Consider the following 22,441-nt stretch of genomic DNA (forward strand, 5'->3'; position numbering starts at 1 on the left):
ACTGATAATTTTAACTCGAGGCCACTGCAAAAGTCACCAAGTCACCTCAGCCCTGAACAGAATAGCAAGTATTAGTGAAACACGGAGAAAGACGGTAAAATACGTTCACAAGGTGTGTGGTCAGAATAAGGACCAACCTTGCCATCTTTTCCGTTAGTTTGACATACAGCTGAACAGAGCTCCCCTGCCTCCCACTTCCGCTAATTTGGAGCTAGAGGCAATGGGCTGTGGAACAGCTGCTAAACTACACAGGAACTCTTGTTGAACATTTACACGTTACCTATTTATTGTTTTAAGGGGAAATAAACAGGTTGTATGGGTTTTTTAATTTATTTTTGTTCACTATATTTATTAGTGCCTACTCTACACAACATCATGGGAAGTGTTCTGGGGTTTCTGAGAAGTCCTCACAACCTGGAACACCCTGAGGAAGAGATGGCTTTTATCACCTAAATTGCTTTTTATTTTCTCCCTTAGTGACCATTCAGAAATGCTTGTCTCCTGCTGTCGGTGAATAACTGCAGACCATGGATCATGCTGAAGAAAATGAAATCCCTCCGGCAACCCAGAAGTACTACGTGGAAAGGCCTATCTTTAGTCATCCCGTCCTTCAGGAGAGGCTGCATGTCAAGGACAAGATCTCAGATTCCATCGGGGATAAGCTGAAACAGGCATTCACGTACGTCTAGCCATTTCCTCTTCTGCAGCATTCTGCTAGGAGAGTTGCAAGGTCGCATGTGTAAAGGAGGTCTCTCTGGGGAATTGGAGAAAGAATGAATAGTGGGCACTCCCAGCTTACAGAGCCACCCCCGGTGGTTCAGCTGCTGTCAGCCTTTTGATTGGTGACGTGACCATCATGCATTTCACCATGTGTCTTAGTTTCATTTCCATTGCTCTGATAAAACAGCCTGACAAAAGGCAGCAGAGGGAGGAAGGATTTATTTAGCTCACAGTTCCATCATTGCAGGCGGGCAAGTAGGAACCTAAAGCGTCACAGCCAGTCAAGAGCAGGGGGAGAATACACTGGGGGACCTTGATAGCCATCTCCTCTCTTCACACTATTCAGACCCCTGCTTGGTGAAGTGCCACTTTATACAGTTAACAGTCAAGACAATTCCCCACAGACCACTTTGATCTAGACGATTCCTCATTAATTCCTTCCCAGGTGACTCTAAGTTGTGTTGGTTTAAGTAAACTAACCAGCACACCATGTTTATTGGTTTTCTATTCTGCTTTACATCTATGTAAAGGTTCACATAGCTGTTCTCAAATTCTCCACACAGCTCTAAAATATCTACCTCCCCCGTTATCCCCAGAGATGGTTCAGCCTCTCTGTCTTGGTTCCCATGTGTGTCTCCCACCCTGTTCAGTAGCATCTTAATCACTGATTGCGATTTGCTCCTTATCATTCATGGAGCTGAGGAATAGAGAACACCCCAGTGTGGGTTCTACGGAGATGTCTCTTATAACGTTGTCTTTGTCTTCTTAGATGTACTCCTAAAAAAGTAAGGAACATCATTTACATGTTCTTGCCCATCACTAAGTGGTTGCCAGCATATAAATTCAAGGAGTATGTGTTGGGGGACTTGGTCTCGGGCATAAGCACCGGGGTGCTTCAGCTCCCCCAAGGTTAGTACAATACATCAATCGTGCTTGCTCTGTGTGTGTGCGTCTGTCTGTGTCTGTTTCTCTCTGCGTGTGTGTCTGTGTGTGTGTCTGTCTGTCTGTCTCTGTCTCTGTGTATGTGTGTGTGTCTGTGTGTGTGTGTGTCTGTCTGTCTGTCTCTGTCTCTCCTTCTCTGTGTGTGTGTGTGTGTCTGTCTGTCTGTCTGTCTGTCTCTCCTCTCTCTCTGTGTGGTGTGTGTGTGTGTGTGTGTGTGTGTGTGTGTGTGTGTCTGTCTATCTCTCTCTCTCCTCTCTCTCCCTGTGGTGTGTGTGTGTGTGTGTGTGTGTGTGTGTGTGTGTGTGTGTGGTGTGTATGTGTGTGCGGTGTGTGTGTGTCTGGGTGTGTGTGTGGTGTGTGTGTGTGGTGTGTATGTCTGTTTCTGTCTCTGTGTGTGGTGTGTGTGTGTGTGTGTGGTGTGTGTCTGTCTGCCTGTCTCTCTCTGTGGTGTGTGTGTGTGTTTGTGTGTGTGTGTGTGTGTGTGTGGTGTGTCTCTGTCTCTGTCTCTCTGTGTGTGTGTGTGTGTGTGTGTGTGTGTGTGTATGTGTGGTATGTGTGTCTGTTTCTGTCTCTCTGTGTGTGGTGTGTGTGTGTATGTGTGTGTGTGGTGTCTTTCATTATGTTTCCCTCGCTTCCATCCCTTCAAATAATTGTTTAGCCCATGTTCATCATGGTTGCAGATTTTGCCATGTTGTTCTAGTAACTTTTGCCTTTCTAAACAATTTTTTTCAAAAATGTAAGAAGCCTTGGGATCATTCACAGTAGAAAGTGGTGGTGCTGATTTGAAGACCAGTCAGTTGCTCAGTCAACATTTTGTTGTGTTGTGTGTAGTTCTTGCTTCTAGGCCCACGACATAACTGAAAGGGATTATGATATCCTGACTTTTCTTTGCAACCATATGGTTTTAGCCGTCATATAAGAACATGAGAAAACATCAATCTGTGGACTAGGCAAGGTGGCACATGTCCTCCATCCTAACACAGATGGAACACTGTGATTTCTGTGGGCTACACATGGTGGCACATGTCCTCCATCCTAACACAGATGAAACACTGTGATTTCAAGGCCAAGTTAGTCCAAGTATCAAGTTCTGGGACAGCCAGGGCTACATAGTAAAACCCTGTTCAAAAAAAAAAAAACAACCCAGTATGTCCATCCTGACCAATACAGGCTTATCAAGCATGTGACTGGTTCCCCTCATCTCTAGAGAGCTAAGTAATTATCCAGTTAGGGACTGATACAAGAAACAAAGGAACATACACATTTTAAAATCGTAAACATCATAAAGGAAAAGACAGGACACTGAGACATTATTGGGGAGCTAGTTTAAGTAAAGAAGTAATGAAAAGTTCTTTGGAAAAGTGGATTCAGTGTGCATTGGTGCAAGCAACTGTCATTCAGCTCAGTGGCTCACACAAAAGAAAGGAAGACGTCAAAGTGGGAAGGAGTTGCTGTAAAGGAAGGATTGAAAAAGGAGAGGGAGGGGATGAGAAGGTAAGAGGGAGAAAATGATCAAAATTTAGTATAGACATGTCATGAAATTGTAAAAAAAAATCAAAAATATTTTTTTATGTGAGCTGAGACCTCAGGCAGGTAAAAACAAGAGGAAAAGCATTTCAGACATATGATCAATCCATGTGAGTCTATTTAATGGGTAATAGGGATTTATTAAGATATAAATTGAGGAAATCCACTCACAAATATAGAACGGAGTAGACAGCTGAAGTCATCCTCTGATCTGACTGGGAGCGAATCCACTTCGAAGGCCGAGCAGGGAGGAGGAGCATGTGACCCTTCTCCCTCTCCTTTTTTTTTTTTTTTTAAAGATTTATTTATTTATTTTGTATACAGCATGTATGACCAGAAGAGGGCACCAGATCTCATTACAGATGGTTGTGAGCCACCATGTGGTTGCTGGGAGTTGAACTCAGGACCTCTGGAAGAGCAGTCAGTGCTCTTAACCTCTGAGCCATCTCTCCAGCCCTCCCTCTCCTTTTAAGAGGTCATATACAATGGCAGAAGCACTGCTTCCTTTGGGCCACAGTGGAGCAAATACCACTACACAGACAGAAAGAACAATAGGAGTTAAGGTGTGGTCAGGAAAAGAGCTGTGCGTAGTTAAAGGGTTAAGAGGAAGGCAGTGTACCAGGAGTATAGGAAGCAGATAGTGATGACTGGAAGTCCTCTAACGAAGATGCTGCTGTACTTCCTGTGTAGTAAACAGACAGTGACGATTGGAAGTCCTCCACTGAAGATACTGGCTGGACTCTCAGCTGCCCTAGAATAAAACCCATCAACAAACTAAGTGATATTTCTCATGAAGCTTTAAGAAAGGTTAACCTGACCTGGTGGTGTAGGCCTGTAACCCTTGCTCTTCACAGGCTGAGGCAGAAGGATTGTATGTTCATAGTCTCCCTAGGCTACAAAGAAGTCTTAACTCAGCCTGAGGAATGGAGCAAGATCCTGCCTCAAAATAGAAAATAAAAATGAACTGGGGTACATAGCTCCATGGTAGAGTACAGCAAGGTCTGAGGTTCAATCACCAGTAGAGAGAAGAGAAAGGAAGAAGAAGGAAACCAATTCAGAAGAAGGAATTGGGGCTGACAAGATGGCTTGGTGGATAAAGACCCTAACTGCAATAGCCTGGTGACCCAAATTCAATCCCAGGACCCACAAAAGGGTGGAGGGAGACCTGATGTGATAGAGTTGCCCTCTGGACTCCAAGTGTGCACCAAGGCACAAGTATGCACATGCAGGCATGCACACACACTTACAATAATAATAAAATACAAATATTTTATGAAAACCAAGAAGAAACTCATCAGAAACAGAAATAATGGAGAGAGTAAATCTTTAAAGAGACAAAAAAGAATCCCACTGTATCTATGAAATAATCATGGGTTGCTGTTATTAAAACGAGCATCAGAAAATCAGACAGAGCTCACCAAAACCAAACCTGAGACAGTTCCTAGAGTAACATTAGATGGAAGAGTTGGAAATTAAGGTAGAGAAAATCTTCTGGAAACGTAAATAAATAGGTAATGATGAAAAGAAGATAACACCAATGATCAGTCTCCATGTGCCATGTTCATCTAGTCAGGCATCCAGAAGGCAGAGCACAAACAACCAAGAGCTGTCCAGGAGAAATTCTGCAAGGAATCAGACTAAACGGGAAACAATTAAAGCAAGACACACGTAGGAAGCCATGTGAAACAAAACTTAGCGCCAATGAGAAGAGGCATGTCACTGTATAAGGAGAAGCTGAAACACTAGAAAGCCAGTGGTTTCTATTCAAAATTGTGAAGTGAGGAAAAGCATACCACCACAGGGACTGCCACGTGTTGTGGAACGCTAGCAGCTTCCTGACCTCCGATCCCAGGGACTGCCGCGTGTTGCGGAACGCTAGCAGCTTCCTGACCTCTGATCCCAGCCGCCAACAGCACTGCCGTCATGACGAAATGTCTCTAGAGTGTGCCAGATGTCACCTGGAGGGGACAAGATTGCCGTCTGTTGAGAAGCCCTGGTTTGGGAAAATGGAGAGAAAAGCAGAAAAACAAGTTTCGGCATTAGGATGATTGCCCTGTGCAAGGCACGTTCCCGGAAGGAGCCCTGGAACATCACTTGGCTCTCTGAACAGTGCACGTGCTTTTTTAAAATTTATTTTTGCTAGAATAACTTTTCCAAAAGGCAATACTAGAGTGACTACATCATTGCATATGAAGCAGGGATGCTTTCCAGCTCTTCGTTTGCTGTTTTCCTTTAGAGCATTAAAATGCAGAAGATGCATTTTCCAGGTGTCCCGGAAATTTCGCTGAGATCTCAAAGCTAAGGACACAGTGCTTATCATCTACATATTGCAGGGATGCTAAGACCAATGCAGATCGATGAGTGATGATCCCCAGACTCCCCTTCCATGCATCACTCTAGCAGAATGCAAGAGGAGACTAAGACACAATTTGGAATAAGAATTTTCTAGAAAGAAGTAACACCTTATGCATTTCCTTTCCACTTAAAACAAGTAAGCAGAGTTCAAGAGAGCAGTTCAGAGCGCAGGCCATGTCCCCTGGAGTTTGTAGAGACTGCCATCTAACTCTTGAGTGAAAAATAGCCTAACAGCTCTAAAAAACAGACTCTATTACCTCTTCAAAGACATCTTGTTTCTAAGGTTTGGCCATTATGAATAAGGCTGCTAGGAACATCCCTTGAGGATTGCCTGCAGCTTCTTTCTTTCCTTCTCTTTCTCACTGTTGCTGTTCCTCTTGGAAGGAGGGCCAGGGAGGGTGATGAGACCTTCACTTGTGCATCCAGCCACCCCTCCCACCTAACTGCCCTAACTGCACATGACTCCAGAGTCCCTGGAGAGGCTAGAGCAGCAGTTCTCAGCCTGTGGGTAGTGATCCTGCAGGTCAGATATTTCCATTACAATTCATAACAGTAGCAAAATTACACTTATGAAGTAGCAACAAAATAATTTTATAGTTGGACATGAGGAACTGTATTAAAGGGTTACAGCATTAGGAAGATTGAGAACCACTGGGCTAGAAGATAGAAATGGGGAAGGGATTCCGTCTACAGAACCATGAGAAGACATCATCCATGCTGGGTGCAGAGCTGCCGGTGTGGCTGCCTTTAGGTCACCCATTCATTACTCTGTAAGTTTATTGCTTTCTCTGAGTGCGCTTTGGTTGACTCATACCTCTCTTTATTGTTGGGATCATAGGAGGAAATAGATATTTTTCACTTCTCTCCCCAAGGGAAGTAATTTTAGCAACACCCCCTAAAGGTTGCAACCTGCATTTTTAAAGTCTCTTGGAATAAAATTTCAAGTGTTCTGGTTGAAAAACTACAAACCCGAAAGTGAACCAGGCTTGACTCACTTGGAAGATAGCTGTGCAAGAAGACTGTCTACAGAATGAGCATATGGTAACAGAGGAGACTGGGAGAGCATAACTTCTGATGTAGGACGAGTAATGGAGCCTAGGAGTCAGGTGTAGGGGCATGGGTAGGCCAGGAAATGGTACTTTGGAGGATGCTGATATCACAGAGACTCAAGCATCCCATTCGAGAGAGTACCATCTGGGTAAATCAATACCAGACTCTACCTGTCGAGAGAAAATTTTCTACCCTTATCTGTGACAGACAGAGGCAAAAACTCCACCCACTGGCAAAAGGGAGGCGACAGGCAAAGGGCCTGTGTCAGTCACCTGCTTCACCACTGTGACAAAATATGGGACAAAGTGACTCAAAGAAGGTCCCTTTCTGCTCAGCCCTAGGGCACGTCCGTCATATGAGGGAGGCAGAGCAGCAGGAGCGTGACGCCGCTGGTCACGATGCATCTGCAGTCAGGAAGCAGCCAGAGAAGGACGATGGTGCTCAGCTGGCTTGCTCCTTGTGAATCACTCCAGGACTTAAACCCGGGGAATGGCACAACCACATTTAGAATGGCTTTCCCACTTCAGTTATCCCCATCCACAGAATCCCTCACAGGCCAGCCAGGAGGTTTCTCTGCAGTGATGCTAGATTCTGTCAAGTTTATAATCAAGATTAGCCAATATACTGCCTGGACTATGTGGACAGCAGATTGTTCATGGGCTTAGGGCAGAGGGAAGGCAGGCTAGACCCATCCACTTCCATTAAGACAGGTATCAGCTGTTCATCAGAGACCAAGCGGTAAAGAGGAATACACCCTGCTGTTGACTAACTGTGGCCCTGTCTGTGCCTTCCCATCCTGCAGGCCTGGCCTTCGCGATGCTGGCAGCTGTACCTCCGGTGTTTGGCCTGTACTCTTCATTTTATCCTGTTATCATGTACTGTTTCTTTGGAACCTCCAGACACATATCTATAGGTAAAAACCTATATGCTTGTTATTATTGCTTAACGAGAACCTTTGTGACTGCATACCCATTAACTGCTTAAAAAATGCCACTGCACACTCCTGAGGATGTATGTCAGCAGTTGAGCACTCGCCTAGCCTATGTGAAACTGTGGGTTCATTTCCCAGCAATGGAAAAACATGTGCATGTTCCCTCTTCTTCCTCTTCTTCTTCCTCTCCCCCGCCCCCACTTCTCCAAGATTTCTAAAATTAATAGCTTTCTTATAATCTTGGGTTAGTTAAATGGGCAATTTTCTTGCAAAAAAGAGTGATTGTTGAAAGCTGTAAAATGAGACTAATGCTTTATTTCCCAATGCACTTGGACTGTGTCTGGTTTTCCTTCTTACTTATTTTAATAGTGATACTCAGGGCTCCTAATCACCTTGCATGTATAGCATCTTCATCATACTTTAAGCACTGATTTATACATGTTCTCTCTTCAGTGCATTTAGGAACAGATGCAGGTAAATTTAATTATAATGCTAGAACTTTGTAAGGCTGCCAGCTGCAAACAAACTCATACAGTGTTTCGGATAGCTATTGCTTGGTAACAAGTGCCACCCAACTTAGAAGCTTATATTGTACATCACTTTTAAAAATAAATAGGATTCATGAAAAATAATTATTTCACTATCTCTCAGTATCTCAGAAGGATTTACCTAGGCAACTCTACCTCTCTTCCTACTTCCTCCCTTTCTTCCCCCTCTCCTCCCCCTCATCTCTTGTCCATGTGGTCCCAGGAATTGCCCACATGGCCTTGCTAGAGCTTTTTCACACATAGTGACCTAGGCTCCAGCAGAAGTTCTGAAGCTCTTGAGCTGGTAAGATGGCTCAGCTGGTCAAGGAGCCTATGTCCAAAACTGATGACCTGAGTTCAATCCCTGTGACCCACCAAAAGGAAAGAACTATGTAGCTAGAGTTTTCCTGCCTGGCCCACAGTCACCCACCAGTCCCACAGCCGCTCAAACCCAGCCAAGTAAACACAGAGACTTATATTGCTTACAAACTATATGGCCGTGGCAGGCTTCTTGCTAACTGTTCTTACAGCTTAAATTAATCCATTTCTATTAATCTATACCTTGCCACATGGCTCGTGGCTTACCGGCATCTTCATATGCTGTTTGTCATGGTGGCGGCTGGCAGTGTCTCTCTGACTCAGCCTTCCACTTCCCAGCTTTATTCTCCTCCTTGTCCCGCCTATACTTCCTGCCTGGCCATGGGCCAATCAGTGATTTATTTACCAACCAATCAGAGCAACACATTTGCCATACAGAACATCCCACAGCACTTCCCCTTTTTTTTTCAAAAAGGAAGGTTTTTAACCTTAACAAAGTAAAATTACATATAATTTGGGAATTTGGGCGTAGCTTCTCTTACTACTTCCTGCTGGAGGGGGGAGCTGTATCTTATGGGGACACAAAGAAAATTTTAGGATTATGGAATAGTCCGTGAGGTTGTACTGTCTGAGCCAGTTGCCTTTAAACCATTCTGGATGTTGGATCATCTGGGCCTTGGTGTCATCGGAGACCTTTCAGGGGGTCTTGGTTGGTTAAACCTGATGTATCTTTTTTTTTTTTTTTTTTTTTTTTTTTGGTTTTTCGAGACAGGGTTTCTCTGTGTAGCTTTGCGCCTTTCCTGGAACTCGCTTTGGAGACCAGGCTGGCCTCGAACTCACAGAGATCCGCCTGCCTCTGCCTCCCGAGTGCTGGGATTAAAGGCGTGCGCCACCACCGCCCGGCTAAACCTGATGTATCTTAATCTGGAACAAATCCATAGCCTCTGGCTTTCTGTGGAAACAAAAGCAGAGACTCTTTTCCAAAGCAACATATCCTTACATCCAAATTTTGAAGTCAAGGTACCTTTAAAATATATATTTTGGCATAACTCAACAGCTTTTACAATCAAATGTTTTTCTGCAGTTAAAAATCCCAAAGACAACACAATCCAGATTCTCTGTGTAATATTCATCTTCATGTGGCTTATTTTTTATATTAATTTTACTGTCTCTTTAAAGACTTTACTTTTTAAAACTATGTATTTGTTTATATAACTGTATATATCACCTTTTTTGTCTCTTTCAAGCCTACGTATATTTTACACACATTGTAAACTATTACATCTGAATCTGTCTTATTGTGAATCTATTGCTTTAAACTGCAGCAGCTGTGGCTGCTGGCTCCGCCCACCTCAGCTTCCCAACATGGTGGTGGTAGTTTACCACCAGCTCTGGGAGCTATCGTGGGTCTATGCTTTTATCCAAGCAGCGTGCAGCCCAGAAACCTCTTCTTTTGTTTTGTACTAGCAAAGTCTAAATCCACCATGCAACTTAATGTGCCACTTGCAGAGGCCTCATTCCTGCCATAGGGCAGGTCGAGCGCACACGCTAGGAACCCACAAGTAGCTCAAACCGGCAGCTGCTACTCATTTGAGAGAGACAATTAGGAACTGTTTTTAGCTCCGTTTTAGAATCTTTTTTCTCAGGTTTTAGGTAGAAACTCTTGCCACCACGTTGGACGCCATTTGTAGCTAGAGTTTTCCTGCCTGGCCCACAGTCAGGACAAATCTTTGTCACCCACCAGTCCCACAGCTGTCAGACCTAACCAAGTAAACACAGAGACTTATATTGCTTACAAACTGTATGGCCGTGGCAGGCTTCTTGCTGACTGTTCTTACAGCTTAAATTAATCCATTTCTATTAATCTATACCTTGCCACATGGCTCGTGGCTTACCGGCATCTTCACATGCTGTTTGTCATGGTGGTGGCTGGCAGTGTCTCTCTGACTCAGCCTTCCACTTACCAGCTTTATTCTCCTCCTTGTCCCGCCTACACTTCCTGCCTGGCCACGGGCCAATCAGTGATTTATTTACCAACCAATCAGAGCAACACATTTGCCATACAGAACATCCCACAGCAGAACTGACTCCCATAAGTTGTTCTGTGATTACCACACATGAGCTATGAGGTAAAATGCCCACTTCTTTCTCCCACATGTGTGTAATGTATATGTGTGTAGTGCGTGTGTGTGTGTGTGTGTGTGTGTGTGTGTGTGTGTGTGTGTGTGTGTATAAATGCATATGTGTGCATGTGCACACACATGTGGAGGCCAGAGGTGAATGTCAGGTGTCTTCTGCTATCACACTCCTCCTCATGTCTTGAGGCAAAGTCTCTCACTGAACCCAGAGTTCGCTGATTGGCTAGACTGGTTGACAAGTGAGCTCCAATGATCCACTTCTCTATACCACCCTCCTCCCAGCACTAGGGTTACAGACACGCATCACCACACCAGATTCTGTGTGGACACTATAGATCCTAGCTCAGATCCTCAAGCTGGCAGAATAGGCACTTTCCCGACAGAGCTACACTGCAGCCCCACAGCTTCACTATGGAGGTCCCTGCAAAGGCTACAGCCGGCCTGCTGAGAAACCATGCATGTGAGGCAAGAAAGAAATCCAGTGCAGCATGACTTAGTTAGCCAGTGCTGGTTCAGATTTCTAGAGTCTAACACCAGGAAGTCTATTTTAGACATATTTAAGTATAGTACAATTTTGGTAACAATTATCTCAATCCCATGTGCACAATAAAGCTTAAGACATGAATATATTCAAACTCCTTTGCAAAGTACACGTGGCCTCTACCATGAAGATGGGTTCTATAGCGTCAGGGCCTAGGATCTGGTGTGTTCTCAGTCATATAGATGGCATAGAGGTCAGCGGGCCTCAAAGTCCATATCATATCTCTCTTAACTATTGACTGAAAAGCAATGCTCAAGGTAAAGGTCTTGGGGAGAAGAATTTGGGGTAAACATAATAGTCTGGGGGATTCAGGTGTGGCCTGTCCCGACAGATAGCACAGGCTGCCAGGCTTTTAACTGCATTCACTCCCAGCCTCCTGGGTGGAAAACAGGCACATCCCTTCTGTTGAAGAGACAAGCCTGGGTACTTCATATCCCTGCTTTCCCCAGTTCTTATCTGTGAGCAGGAGGACCTCAGAAGTCACTCGGGTTCTCTGCTTTTTGATAAAATGACTCAGGGTCGTTCTTTTGGTTAAGTTACGAGCCCCTGAGCAGGGGTCATTCATGATCATCATGTCAGAGCCACTGGATTAACTTCCTGAGCTTCTGAACAGTGCTCATTCATGTGCCTCTGTTCCAGGTCCTTTTGCTGTTATTAGCTTGATGATAGGTGGTGTGGCTGTTCGGTTAGTACCAGATGACATAGTCATCCCAGGAGGAGTAAACGCAACCAATGGTACGGAAGCCAGAGATGCATTACGAGTGAAAGTCGCCATGTCTGTGACCTTACTTTCAGGAATCATTCAGGTGAGACTCCAGTGTGAGGAGATGGACTCCAGTTTGTGTGTCTGTGAAATGCCTATTGAATTCTCTTAGCTGGTCTCACTCTGTGTGGGCAGTGCCAGACAGCAAAACTCCAGAGCTGAGGGCTCAAGATGCTGGGAACAGCTGCCCAGTGGATACTTTAGCTACCACTGAAAATGACTAGCAAGCTTCCCTTGAGTGTTCCAGATATTCCAAAAGCAAAATAAGTTTGATGGAGTGGGTGGTAGTTTGGGGAAGAGGCCTCCTTTATGAGCTTGGGGGGAATGGCATGTGTACTGCCTGCATGAGTGAGCCCTTCACCAGCAGAGGATACGCATGGCCAAGGTTCTGAGGGACTCAAGCCATTGCAGGTTTAGCATCATTTACGATCTGTTAGCTGCCACAGTTACAAGTCTACAGGATTAGGAAATAACCTAGAAAGAAATCACATGTTTTCTGCTGATTGCCATTCTCTAACTCACCATGCTATTTGTTTGTTTCTTTGTCATTTTAAAACTATAGTTTTGCCTAGGTGTCTGTAGGTTTGGATTTGTGGCCATATACCTCACGGAGCCTTTGGTGCGAGGGTTTACCACTGCAGCTGCTGTGCATGTGTTCACCTCCATGTTAAAATACCTGTTTGGGGTTAAAACAAAGCGGTACAGTGGGATCTTTTCAGTGGTGTATGTAAGTAAGAGACTCCTGACTCACTGGCTCCCCACACCCCTGCCCCTGTTTGTTTATCTTTCACCTTCTTCCTTGAAGGCTTTCTGAGAAGAGGGCTAGGACAAAGGTTAAAGCCTGAAGCCCACGCTGTGGGTGTGTGATTCTCCCTGCTTCAGATGGAGTTTGTTATTAAGGCTCTGCTGGTGCCTGCAGCAGTTATTCTGATTAGCTGAAGAGACAGCCTGTAAGACCAAACTATAGAGGGTGGGTTTTGTTTTTTGTTTTTGGACACTAATAAATAACTTAAAGATATCATAGAAAGCTGGGTGTATTGGCACACATGTTTAATCCTAGCACTTCGGAGGCAGGTTTCTGTGAGTTTGAGGCCAGCCAGGGCTACATAGTGAGACCCTGTCTCAAAAAACAAACAAATAGAAGATATAATAAGAAAGACATCTCTTTTAAAAGCTGCTTATTCAAGCAGGCAAAAAAGAGCTATAAATGGCTTAAGTAAGATAAGTAATCAGTTTAACATAATGAAACGTGTCTAGACTATACACAATAGAAAGTGAAAGTTGTTTGCAAATGCACCGTAAAAACAACTGATCAGGCCAAAGCTAATCACAGGAAGTTAATGACAAATCCTGAAAGTTCAACGTTTTTTCACACAATACAATATAGCTAGAAATCACTAACAAAATAGTTTCCCAAATCCTGAATGGGGACTGGAGAGACATCTCAGCTGTTAAGAGTGCTTGTTACTGTTGCAGGGTGCCAGAGTGAACTCCTATCACCCACGTCAGGCAGCTTATACTTGCCTGTGTCTCTAGCTCCAGAAGATCCAGCACCCCCTTCTGGCTTCATTGGGGGTACACACATATACATATGCACACACAGATAAAATACTTAAAAACAAAATAATAACAACTACTACAAAACCTATTTTTAGAATCCAACAAACAACAAAAACAAACAAACAAAAATGAAACAGAACAATAAAAGCATTTCTAAATGGCCCCTGAAGTAACTATAGCCAGTTGACACTGAAATACTACAGAGGACATTTTCAGCTCCTCGGCTGTAGCCTTTGCAGGTGTTTCTCTGCCAGGCCTTCGCTAGGCACTGTGATGAGTGACAAGCTGAGCAGACACAGTGTTGACCTTGGGGCTGACAGTCCAACGGGAAGATAGTCATGGTGAACCATGATTGTACAAAAGTGCATCACAAACTATCTTAAGTGCTATAAGAAGGGGAACGGGATGCTCTGAAAGTTGAGTACAGACACCTTTAGATTAGGGTTCTGGGACAATTCTGGGCATTTAAATTGAATTCTGCAATTGATAATACAGGAATCAAACTGTATTTGAATGTATATGTATATGAATCAAACTTTGTAACTGCAAATTATTAATTTCTCGTGATAGCTGGAAATACACCTCATACTCTGAGACCTCTCAAAATGACTTACCATTAGAGGAAATGCAGTCTGTACCTGCATGAGCACTAGGCTGTGCAGGGCAGGTGTGGTGGGCTCTCTGCTGTGTTGGGTTCAAATGAAATGATTATATTTGGGGTATCCAGACCATAGCCCTAAGATGCTGGCTTTCTTCTCTAGCTCTCCTGGGCTTCTTTCTAGACATCATTCTCCTGGCTCCAAAGCCTGCCTGGCTTCACTGTCACATTCCCACGACAATTGCTAAGTCAGATTTCTAAAGCTTTGCTAGGTATTGACTTCTGCTGTATTCTGTGGGGTTGACCCTGATTCTTTCATAACATTCACAACTCAGCCCCAGAGGTATTTTTCTGAATTTTATATGAGCTACATTCCAATATCAGCATATGAAAAGCACCATAATCCTTGCGTAGTGGAACATGCCAGTACTAACACTCCAGAGGAACATGAGTTCAAGGACTCCTAGTGAGATCCTATCTCAAGCAAAACAGAACAACAAAGCCATAATGTTGTTGGGTAAGAATTGTGAGTATAAAGTTGTGTGGTTAGGTTAAAGAAAATGCCTCCTAATCGGTAGAAGATACAAAGAGAAATGCTTCAGATTGAAACCGTTTGGTTTGTGTGCTGAGGGTTTAACTCAGGGCCTGGGGCATGCCCAATACATACTCCACCATTGAATTTTACGCTCTCCTCCACCCACCTCTCTTTTCAGTTTAGGCTCAGCTGAATTTTTTGGAGACTTTTTTACTATGGTAAAATATATTCAACAAGAGGCTTGGCCGGAGAGGCGCCTGGGCCTCAGCAGTGAGTGCTTGCTGCCCCTGCAGGAGACCTGGATTTCTCCCAGCACCCCGTGGAGCCTCACAATCGCCTGTAACTCCAGTGCCAGGGGATCTGAGCCTTCTTCTGACCTTCATGGGCTCCTCTATGCATGTTGTTCAATGCATACACTCAGGCACACATGCAGACTGATCAAAAAAATCAAATATTTTAAAGATACATAACGAAATGTATCTCACTGTTCACATTATTTTTAAATGTACAGTACAGTAGAATTAAGTGCATCCATTCTGCCATGCAACTGTGGTAACCCTCCATTTCTAGAACCTTTTCAGCAACCCAGATGGGAGCTTTGCACTCACAGAGCAGTCTCCCATCCTCTCCACTCAGCTAGCCTCTGTCACACTGTCTCTGCCTGTCTAGGTACCCCGTGTGCTGTCATGCAGTCCAGGAGCCGCGGCTTGATGTAAACCTGCAGTATTCACTGTGTTACAGAGTACAGTTGCTGTGTTGCAGAATGTTAAAAACCTCAACGTGTGTTCCCTAGGCGTTGGCCTGATGGTTTTTGGTTTGCTGTTGGGTGGCAAGGAGTTTAATGAGAGATTTAAAGAAAAATTGCCAGCACCCATTCCTCTAGAGTTCTTTGCTGTAAGTACATGCAAGATGGTGGTCTGTTCAGCCCCTGCTATCGCATGCACCTGCTCCTGTAAGGGATTCTGAAGTGGGTGATAGAGGGCCCGGGAGCTGGAGGGTCCTCCCCCATTCTGCAGAACAACTAACAAAATAGTTTTTTAAAAATGCATTAAAACATAGACATAAGGGGCTAGAGAGATGGCTCAGGGGTTAAGAGCACTGGATGCTCTCCCAGAGGTCCCGAGTTCAATTCCCAGCAACCACATGGTGGCTCACAACCATCTGTAATGAGATCTGGTGCCCTCTTCTGCTCTACAGGGATACATGCAGGCAGAACACTGTATATGTAATAAATAAATCTTTTTTAAAAAAAAAAAGGCCAGGCGGTGGTGGCGCACGCCTTTAATCCCAGCACTCGGGAGGCAGAGCCAGGCGGATCTCTGTGAGTTCGAGGCCAGCCTGGGCTACCAAGTGAGTTCCAGGAGAGGCGCAAAGCTACACAGAGAAACCCTGTCTCGAAAAACCAAAAAAAAAAAAAAAAAAAAAAAAATAGACATAGATGACTTTTAAAACCTAAGTGAAGATGTTAATGCGAATTTTAACCTTGGTTATCTATAAGAGATGGGATTTGGAGGGATTTGTTTTCCTTAAGTTTTTCCATTACCTGCTTACTTTTTAAAGATCACACATTATGCTGGGGGCCGGTGACTCACACCTTTAATCCCAGCACTCGGGAGGCAGAGGCAGGTAGAGCTCTGTGAGTTTGAGGCCAGTCTGGTTTACAAAGAGAGTTCCAGGACAGCCAGAACTACGCAGAGAACCCCTGTCTCAAAAAACAAAACAAAAAAAATCACACATTACTTTAATAACCCATTAATAACTTGAATAGCTTTACTTACTTTAATAAAGTGGCTTCCATTTTGAAAAGACAAAATTTCCCCCACTTTCTGTTTTCTGGTACTTCTAAGCTGAGAAAAATACCTCACAGTCTCACATAAGTCAAGTCCAAATATCTCACAACATATTCATGGCTGAAAAGTTAGTAGTATTTTGTAAAAACATGCATACATATTGAGATAAACCATTCTATGTTCATAAGTGGCCACAATTATTTATTCATGGATGTGTACATGGAGTGGACATTATATAGCCCTTAGCCTTGGAGTCAGAGTGAACCCTGCTCCCTCATGCCTCTTTACAGAGAGCAACCCCAGAACACCCAGTTTTTGAGAAGATGAGACATTATCAGAAGGATGTGGTCTAAACTGATGTTCAGACCATAAGCTACCTCCAACCAGAAGTCTTGCACAGTGACAGTTTCCCATAGCCCTTAAAATCACAACCCCACTGGATTCCCAAGTAGAAAGTTTGGACCTTACCAAGATTTTTTTCAAAAAATAACATAAGTCAGTCACATGTGTCTATGATCCCAGCTCTTGGGAAGCTGACTCGGGAGAGATATGATTTCAAGGCCAGTCTGGGATATGTAGGGAGAACTTGTTTTTTAAAAGAAAGAAAAGAGCAACAAAATCATTGTGGATCTGAAGAGGGAAGCTCCAGCTGCAAACACCTGTCTAGTAAGCTCACAGAGAGCTTGACCCCTTCTGCCCTCGTCCTCACCTTGGTCTTGGCAACACCCTACCAGTTATTTTTCCCCCTTTTATTCTATGCTTGGAATCTGCTTAGGAGTTTCCTGAATGCTAGGACTGTGTCTGCCCCTGAGCCACACCCTGGCCCTATCTCGGAACAAGAAAAGGCAAAAAAAGACCATCTCTAACAATTTCAGAATCCTCTCTAGCTAGGATTCGGTGCAGAATACCAGTTTCTACTTGGAACAGCAAGAGGTGTAGGGCAGCTTTGCCAGGCGAAGGGCAGCAAAGCCTGCTGGGGAAGTAAATGATGCAGGAGGCCTTTCCTGCCTTGGGTACCAGTTCTGCCCACTGCCCAAATTCTCTTTAAAGATCCCTTCAGCTTCCCCAGGGAGTGGTGCTCCACAAGTATCATTGAAATTGCAATCTTTCAATAATACCTTCCACGTGCTTTTTAAACCTCTTGCCTGGGCAGTGGATAGCTCAGTGGATGAGGACACTTGTGGCCAAGCCCAACAATGAGTTCCATCCCCAGGACCCACGTGGTGGAAAGAGAAAACTGACTCCCAAAAGTTGTCCTCTAACCTCACATGAAGTGTGGCATGCACTTGCACAGAGAGACACACACTCAATTATCAATAAAATGTAACCTCCCCTGCACGCCCCCCAAAAGCAACCTGAAGCAAATTAACTTTTACCTATGCAGTCCACAGAGAAAAGAGAAGAAAAAGTTCTCGTGAAAAGTTTGACAACAGGGTCTTTATGATTCCTTTTAAGCATGAACTTTATTTTTTTATTATAAATTTGTTTTTAATTTTGCATTTTGTGGTAGGTACATCTCTTCATGTCAATAGGAAAACAACGGTTTAATAATTAGTTACCACCACGTAAAATTGAGCCTCCAGGTACTTAAACCATATTTGTTTTGTGAGTTTACTATTCTAGGCATTCCTCCAGTTTGAGACACATAACAGATTCCATTGGCAGACAGAGACTACTGCTGTAGGAGCGGCCCATCCCTCTGCCTTCCTTCTCTCCTGGATAGCCCCTTCCAAAAGCTCTGGAAACAGCAGTTCTTGGGGATAAAGCGAGCAACTATCACACCTCCTGTCAGGCTCTTCTGCTCGGAGGGTCTAGCTTCGTACCTCACATAAATCTAGGCCTTGGGAACACCGCTCTGGATGACATGCTGTGTACTCTGGACCTGGGGGAAACTATGTGCCACTCTGGGAGGCTACTGACCATGTTGAGGGACAGCAGCAGCAAAATTCTAAAGCCAAATGTGGGTTCCATGGTGACAGACTGACATTACCAGCCTCACCACACATATAATGTGGCCTACCTGTCCCAAACTCAAGGTCAACCCCAGTGAGGGCCTCCTGCTGCAGTCAACTAACCGGACACCTCAGCTGGGAACAGAGTACAAATAAATGGCACTGACTCAGGACTCAGGCTGTAGGGCTCTCTGTGGGATAAAGTCACTAAGAGGAGTCGACAGCAGCTGAAGATCCCCTCCTAACCCTGAGAAGTGAGAATAGATTTCCTGATCAACACATTCTTTGAACCTTGATTTTGTGGTGTGTCAGGATTTGACTCTAAAGTCTTTTTGTTTTTGTGTCTGTTATAGGTGGTGATGGGAACTGGCATTTCTGCAGGGTTTAACTTGCAAGAGTCCTACAGCGTGGATGTTGTTGGAACACTTCCTCTAGGGTAAGAAAATAGTTTAAGAAGAGTGATTGAATACTCAAGGAATCTACTATCTCCAACTCTGCATGAAAAATCATCTTTTCTACATATCAGATTTTAAAGGCTTGAGTTTGTGTGTATGTGTGTGTGTGTGTGTGTGTGTGTGTGTATGTGTGTGTGTATGTGTGTGTGTGTGTGTATGTGTGTGTGTATGTGTGTGTGTGTGTGTGTGTGTGTGTGTGTGTGTGTGTGTGTGTGTGTTGTTGGTTAAAAAGACATAGCAGCTGGATGTGGTAGCATACACCTTTAATCCCAAAACTTAGGAGGCAGAGGTAGGCAGATCTCTGTGAGTTCAAGGCCGTCTTGATCTTCATAGCAGGTTCCAGGAAGCCAGAACTATATTGTGAGACCCTGTCTGGTGGGGAGGGGGGAGGACATAGCAGGAAAAAAATTTAAGATTTCATTTTTAACCATTTTTAAAGATTTTGTTTTTATTTGCATGTATATATGCATGTGTACATGTTCAGATGTCTACCGAGGCCAGAAGACGGCCTGGAGCTGATGTTGCAGGAGATTGTCAGCCACTTGACATGGGTGCTGGGGACTGAACTCAGGCCTCTGCAGGAGCATTAAGCACTCGCGACCACTGAGCCACCTCCCAACCCATCAATATGCAGTTCTTCTAAATATGCAGTTCAGTAGTGTTGAGTTTATTCACACTGTAAACAGGTCTCTGGGACACTTTCACCTTGCAAATCTGAACTCTATGGTCATTAACAACCACACCTTCATTCTCCATCTCTCAGGCCCTGGTAACTGCAATTCAGATTTCTGTTCTATAAATTTGACTATTCTTAGTACCTTTTTGCCAATGAATCATACAGTATTTATCTTTTTCTGATTGGTTTGCATAAAGAGGGAAAGAAATCTGAAACTTTTTGTTTGGTTGGTTTTGGTTTTGGTTTTTTGAGAAAGGGTTTCTTTGTGTAGCCTTGGCTGTCCTGAAACTGTAAACCAGGCTGGCCTCGAACTCACAGAGATTCACCTTCCTCTGCCTCCCAAGTGCTGGGATTAAAGGCATATACCACCATGCCCAGCTTCATTTTTTTAAAATACCTTAAGTCACTTATCACAACTTAAGCTTTCATGTCCTCAGATCTTTATAACTTGAATTTGCACACCTTCTTAGACCCTAAAGCATTTTTTTAGATTCTCACAACTTAAACTTTCATAACCTCAGACCTCACATAAACTTTACACCACAAGACACAGGTGGTTGATTACTGAGGGCAATCATTGTCAAGTGAGTTTCTTTAAACAAAGGAATAATACAAAGTTACATTGAAATTGAAATCTGTTTTGGGACTTTATCTCTTTTTAGAGTCTGGTAGCAGGTAAACTGTGTCTAGACAGTTTCCTAGACCTAATAATAGCTCTAGGAAAGTGAGGCCTGAGTCCTGATTTTTACACGTGAAGAGAACTGAGGAGGCAGCTGAAGCCTTGGTTGCTGCTGTTAAACTGACAAAGCTGTCACTAGCCTAGTCATCAAGGCCATCAGAGACCAGAGAAGGAGAAATCTTACCTGAGTAAGCAGGAAGTACAGACCAAGCAGCTTCCGAATCTATTAAAAATGACAAGACTTACCGGCTACTGGACAATCCCCTGAGGTTCCTCTGTGGTCACTGTGAACAGAGGTCCTGGGAAAGCATCAGTCTTCAGCTGCCAGGCCCAGAAGATCCAACAGACTTTCTTGTGGAGGAGGAACTTGATGATCTAGAGAAAGTGGGGCAATCAATTCCCCTGTGTCCTGCTTGTCCACAGCCTGGACAGGGTCTGGCAGCGGGCAAGGTGAAGGCAGGTTTTCACCCAGTGGTCACCTTTGCCACATTTAAAGCAAGCTCCAGGTGGAGGTTCTTCTGTGCCCCATCATCTTCTTTGGAGGAGATTAGGGGTGCTTCCAGGAGCTGGCACTTCTCTCTATCACAAAAGCTTTTTTTATGGATCATTTTAAATGCCCTATTCAGCAGATCTCTGAAGACTTTGAGGACCATTTTCTATTAAGTATACCTGATTTAGTTATTTGCTTTAGGCTTAACTTTGAAGCATATACAGAAGGCTACATAAGGCTCTTCCTGTAATTAATTACATTAGTCTGGACACATTAAAGAATTTGATCCTTTATAAGGTGACTGACCATTAACTTGCATGTCTTAATTATCCTTAACAATTTGCAATCAGTTAGTAGCTTTTATAAGAGTAGGACTTTACATTTCATACCTGTTAGGTTCAGCCTTTAAAAAATATCAATTTGGCCGGGCGGTGGTGGCGCACGCCTTTAATCCCAGCACTTGGGAGGCAGAGCCAGGCGGATCTCTGTGAGTTCGAGGCCAGCCTGGTCTACAAAGTGAGTTCCAGGAAAGGCGCAAAGCTACACAGAGAAACCCTGTCTCGAAAAAAAACAAAAAAAAAAGAAAAAAAAAAAAAAAAATATCAATTTGGGGCCGGGCGGTGGTGGCGCACGCCTTTAATCCCAGCACTCGGGAGGCAGAGCCAGGCGGATCTCTGTGAGTTCGAGGCCAGCCTGGTCTCCAAAGCGAGTTCCAGGAAAGGCGCAAAGCTACACAGAGAAACCCTGTCTCGAAAAAACCAAAAAAAAAAAAAAAAAAAAAAAAAAAAATATCAATTTGGGGGGAGCTCGAGAAATGACTCTGTGGTTAGGAGCACTGGCTGCTCTTCCAGAGGACCCAGGCTCAATTCCCAGCACCCACATCGCAGCTCACAACTGTCTGTAACTCCAGTTCCAGGGGATCTGACACCTTCACACCAATGTACATAAAATAAATTTAAATAAATTATTTTTTAAAAATAACAATTTTTGAATGAAAGTTCTTTTAGTATCAAAATAAAACTTTGGTTTTTTTTTGGTTTTTGGTTTTTTGAGACAGAGTTTCTCTGTGTAGCTTTGTGCCTTTCCTGGCTCTCGCTCTGTAAACCAGGCTGGCCTTGAACTCACAAAGATCTGCCTGGCTCTGCCTCCCAAGTGCTGGGATTAAAGGCATGTGCTACTACCGCCCAGCCAAAATAAAACTTTTAATCATAGATACAGTCCATAGAGAGGCTGGCAACTTTACTGATCCTTTTATAGTGCGTCATTATGGAATATTGCAGTTTTTATGACTTAGTTTGTCTAAATAGCTAAAGCTTAAAAGACAAAGAAATTTGACCAATATTGCTGTGAACCTGAGTTTATAAATCTTGATTATCAAATACACCTTATTAATCAAACATATGTTGTTACTTATCTAAATTTTCTAGTAGCTTGGTGTTAAACAGTTAGCAAAGACATAAGTAAACATAAACCTTAAGTCAGCATTTGTTAATCTGAGTAGACCTTTATAACCTTAAAGTTTTTTTAAAGATTTATTTATTTATTATGCATACAGATTCTGTCTGCATGTATGCCTACATGGCAGAAGAGGACACCAGATCTCATTATAGATGGTTGTGAGCCACCATGTGGTTGCTGGAAATTGAACTCAGGACATTTGGATGAGCAGCCAGTGCTCTTAACCTCTGAGCCATCTCTTCAGCACCCAACCTTAAAGTTTTATAATCATATACATTATATTCTAAACCAGACACAAATCACATATATAGTATGTTATATCAAATATAACCTTAAATTTGTATCATCTTAAAAAATCCATACCTATCCAAAATATTTAAGACTTGTTGCTTCCTGTCTTAGTTAGGGTTTCTATTGCTGTGAAGAAACACCATGA

The 22,441-nt window shown here is 43.6% G+C and overlaps 1 protein-coding gene across 5 annotated transcripts in view; it reads left to right on the top strand.

Annotated features, from left to right (window-relative positions):
- Window positions 1-527: 527 nt before the first annotated feature.
- Window positions 528-22,441, top strand: part of Slc26a5 (solute carrier family 26 member 5) — a 42,719-nt gene continuing 20,805 nt past the window's right edge. For 4 of the 5 annotated variants that reach the window (XM_052720545.1, XM_052720546.1, XM_052720547.1 and 1 more), the window contains exons 1-7: window positions 528-679; window positions 1,490-1,629; window positions 7,397-7,507; window positions 11,689-11,855; window positions 12,375-12,539; window positions 15,247-15,399; window positions 18,601-18,683. In XM_052720545.1, the coding sequence (XP_052576505.1) occupies window positions 528-679; window positions 1,490-1,629; window positions 7,397-7,507; window positions 11,689-11,855; window positions 12,375-12,539; window positions 15,247-15,399; window positions 18,601-18,683 (971 nt within the window). The remainder of the gene's footprint in view (window positions 680-1,489; window positions 1,630-7,396; window positions 7,508-11,688; window positions 11,856-12,374; window positions 12,540-15,246; window positions 15,400-18,600; window positions 18,684-22,441) is intronic. The other variant, XM_052720549.1, reaches the window with a different exon arrangement.

The sequence above is a fragment of the Peromyscus californicus genome, unplaced genomic scaffold (assembly GCF_007827085.1).
Source record: "Peromyscus californicus insignis strain IS unplaced genomic scaffold, ASM782708v3 Scaffold_6__1_contigs__length_162567912, whole genome shotgun sequence".
NCBI classification, from domain to species: Eukaryota; Metazoa; Chordata; class Mammalia; order Rodentia; family Cricetidae; genus Peromyscus; species Peromyscus californicus.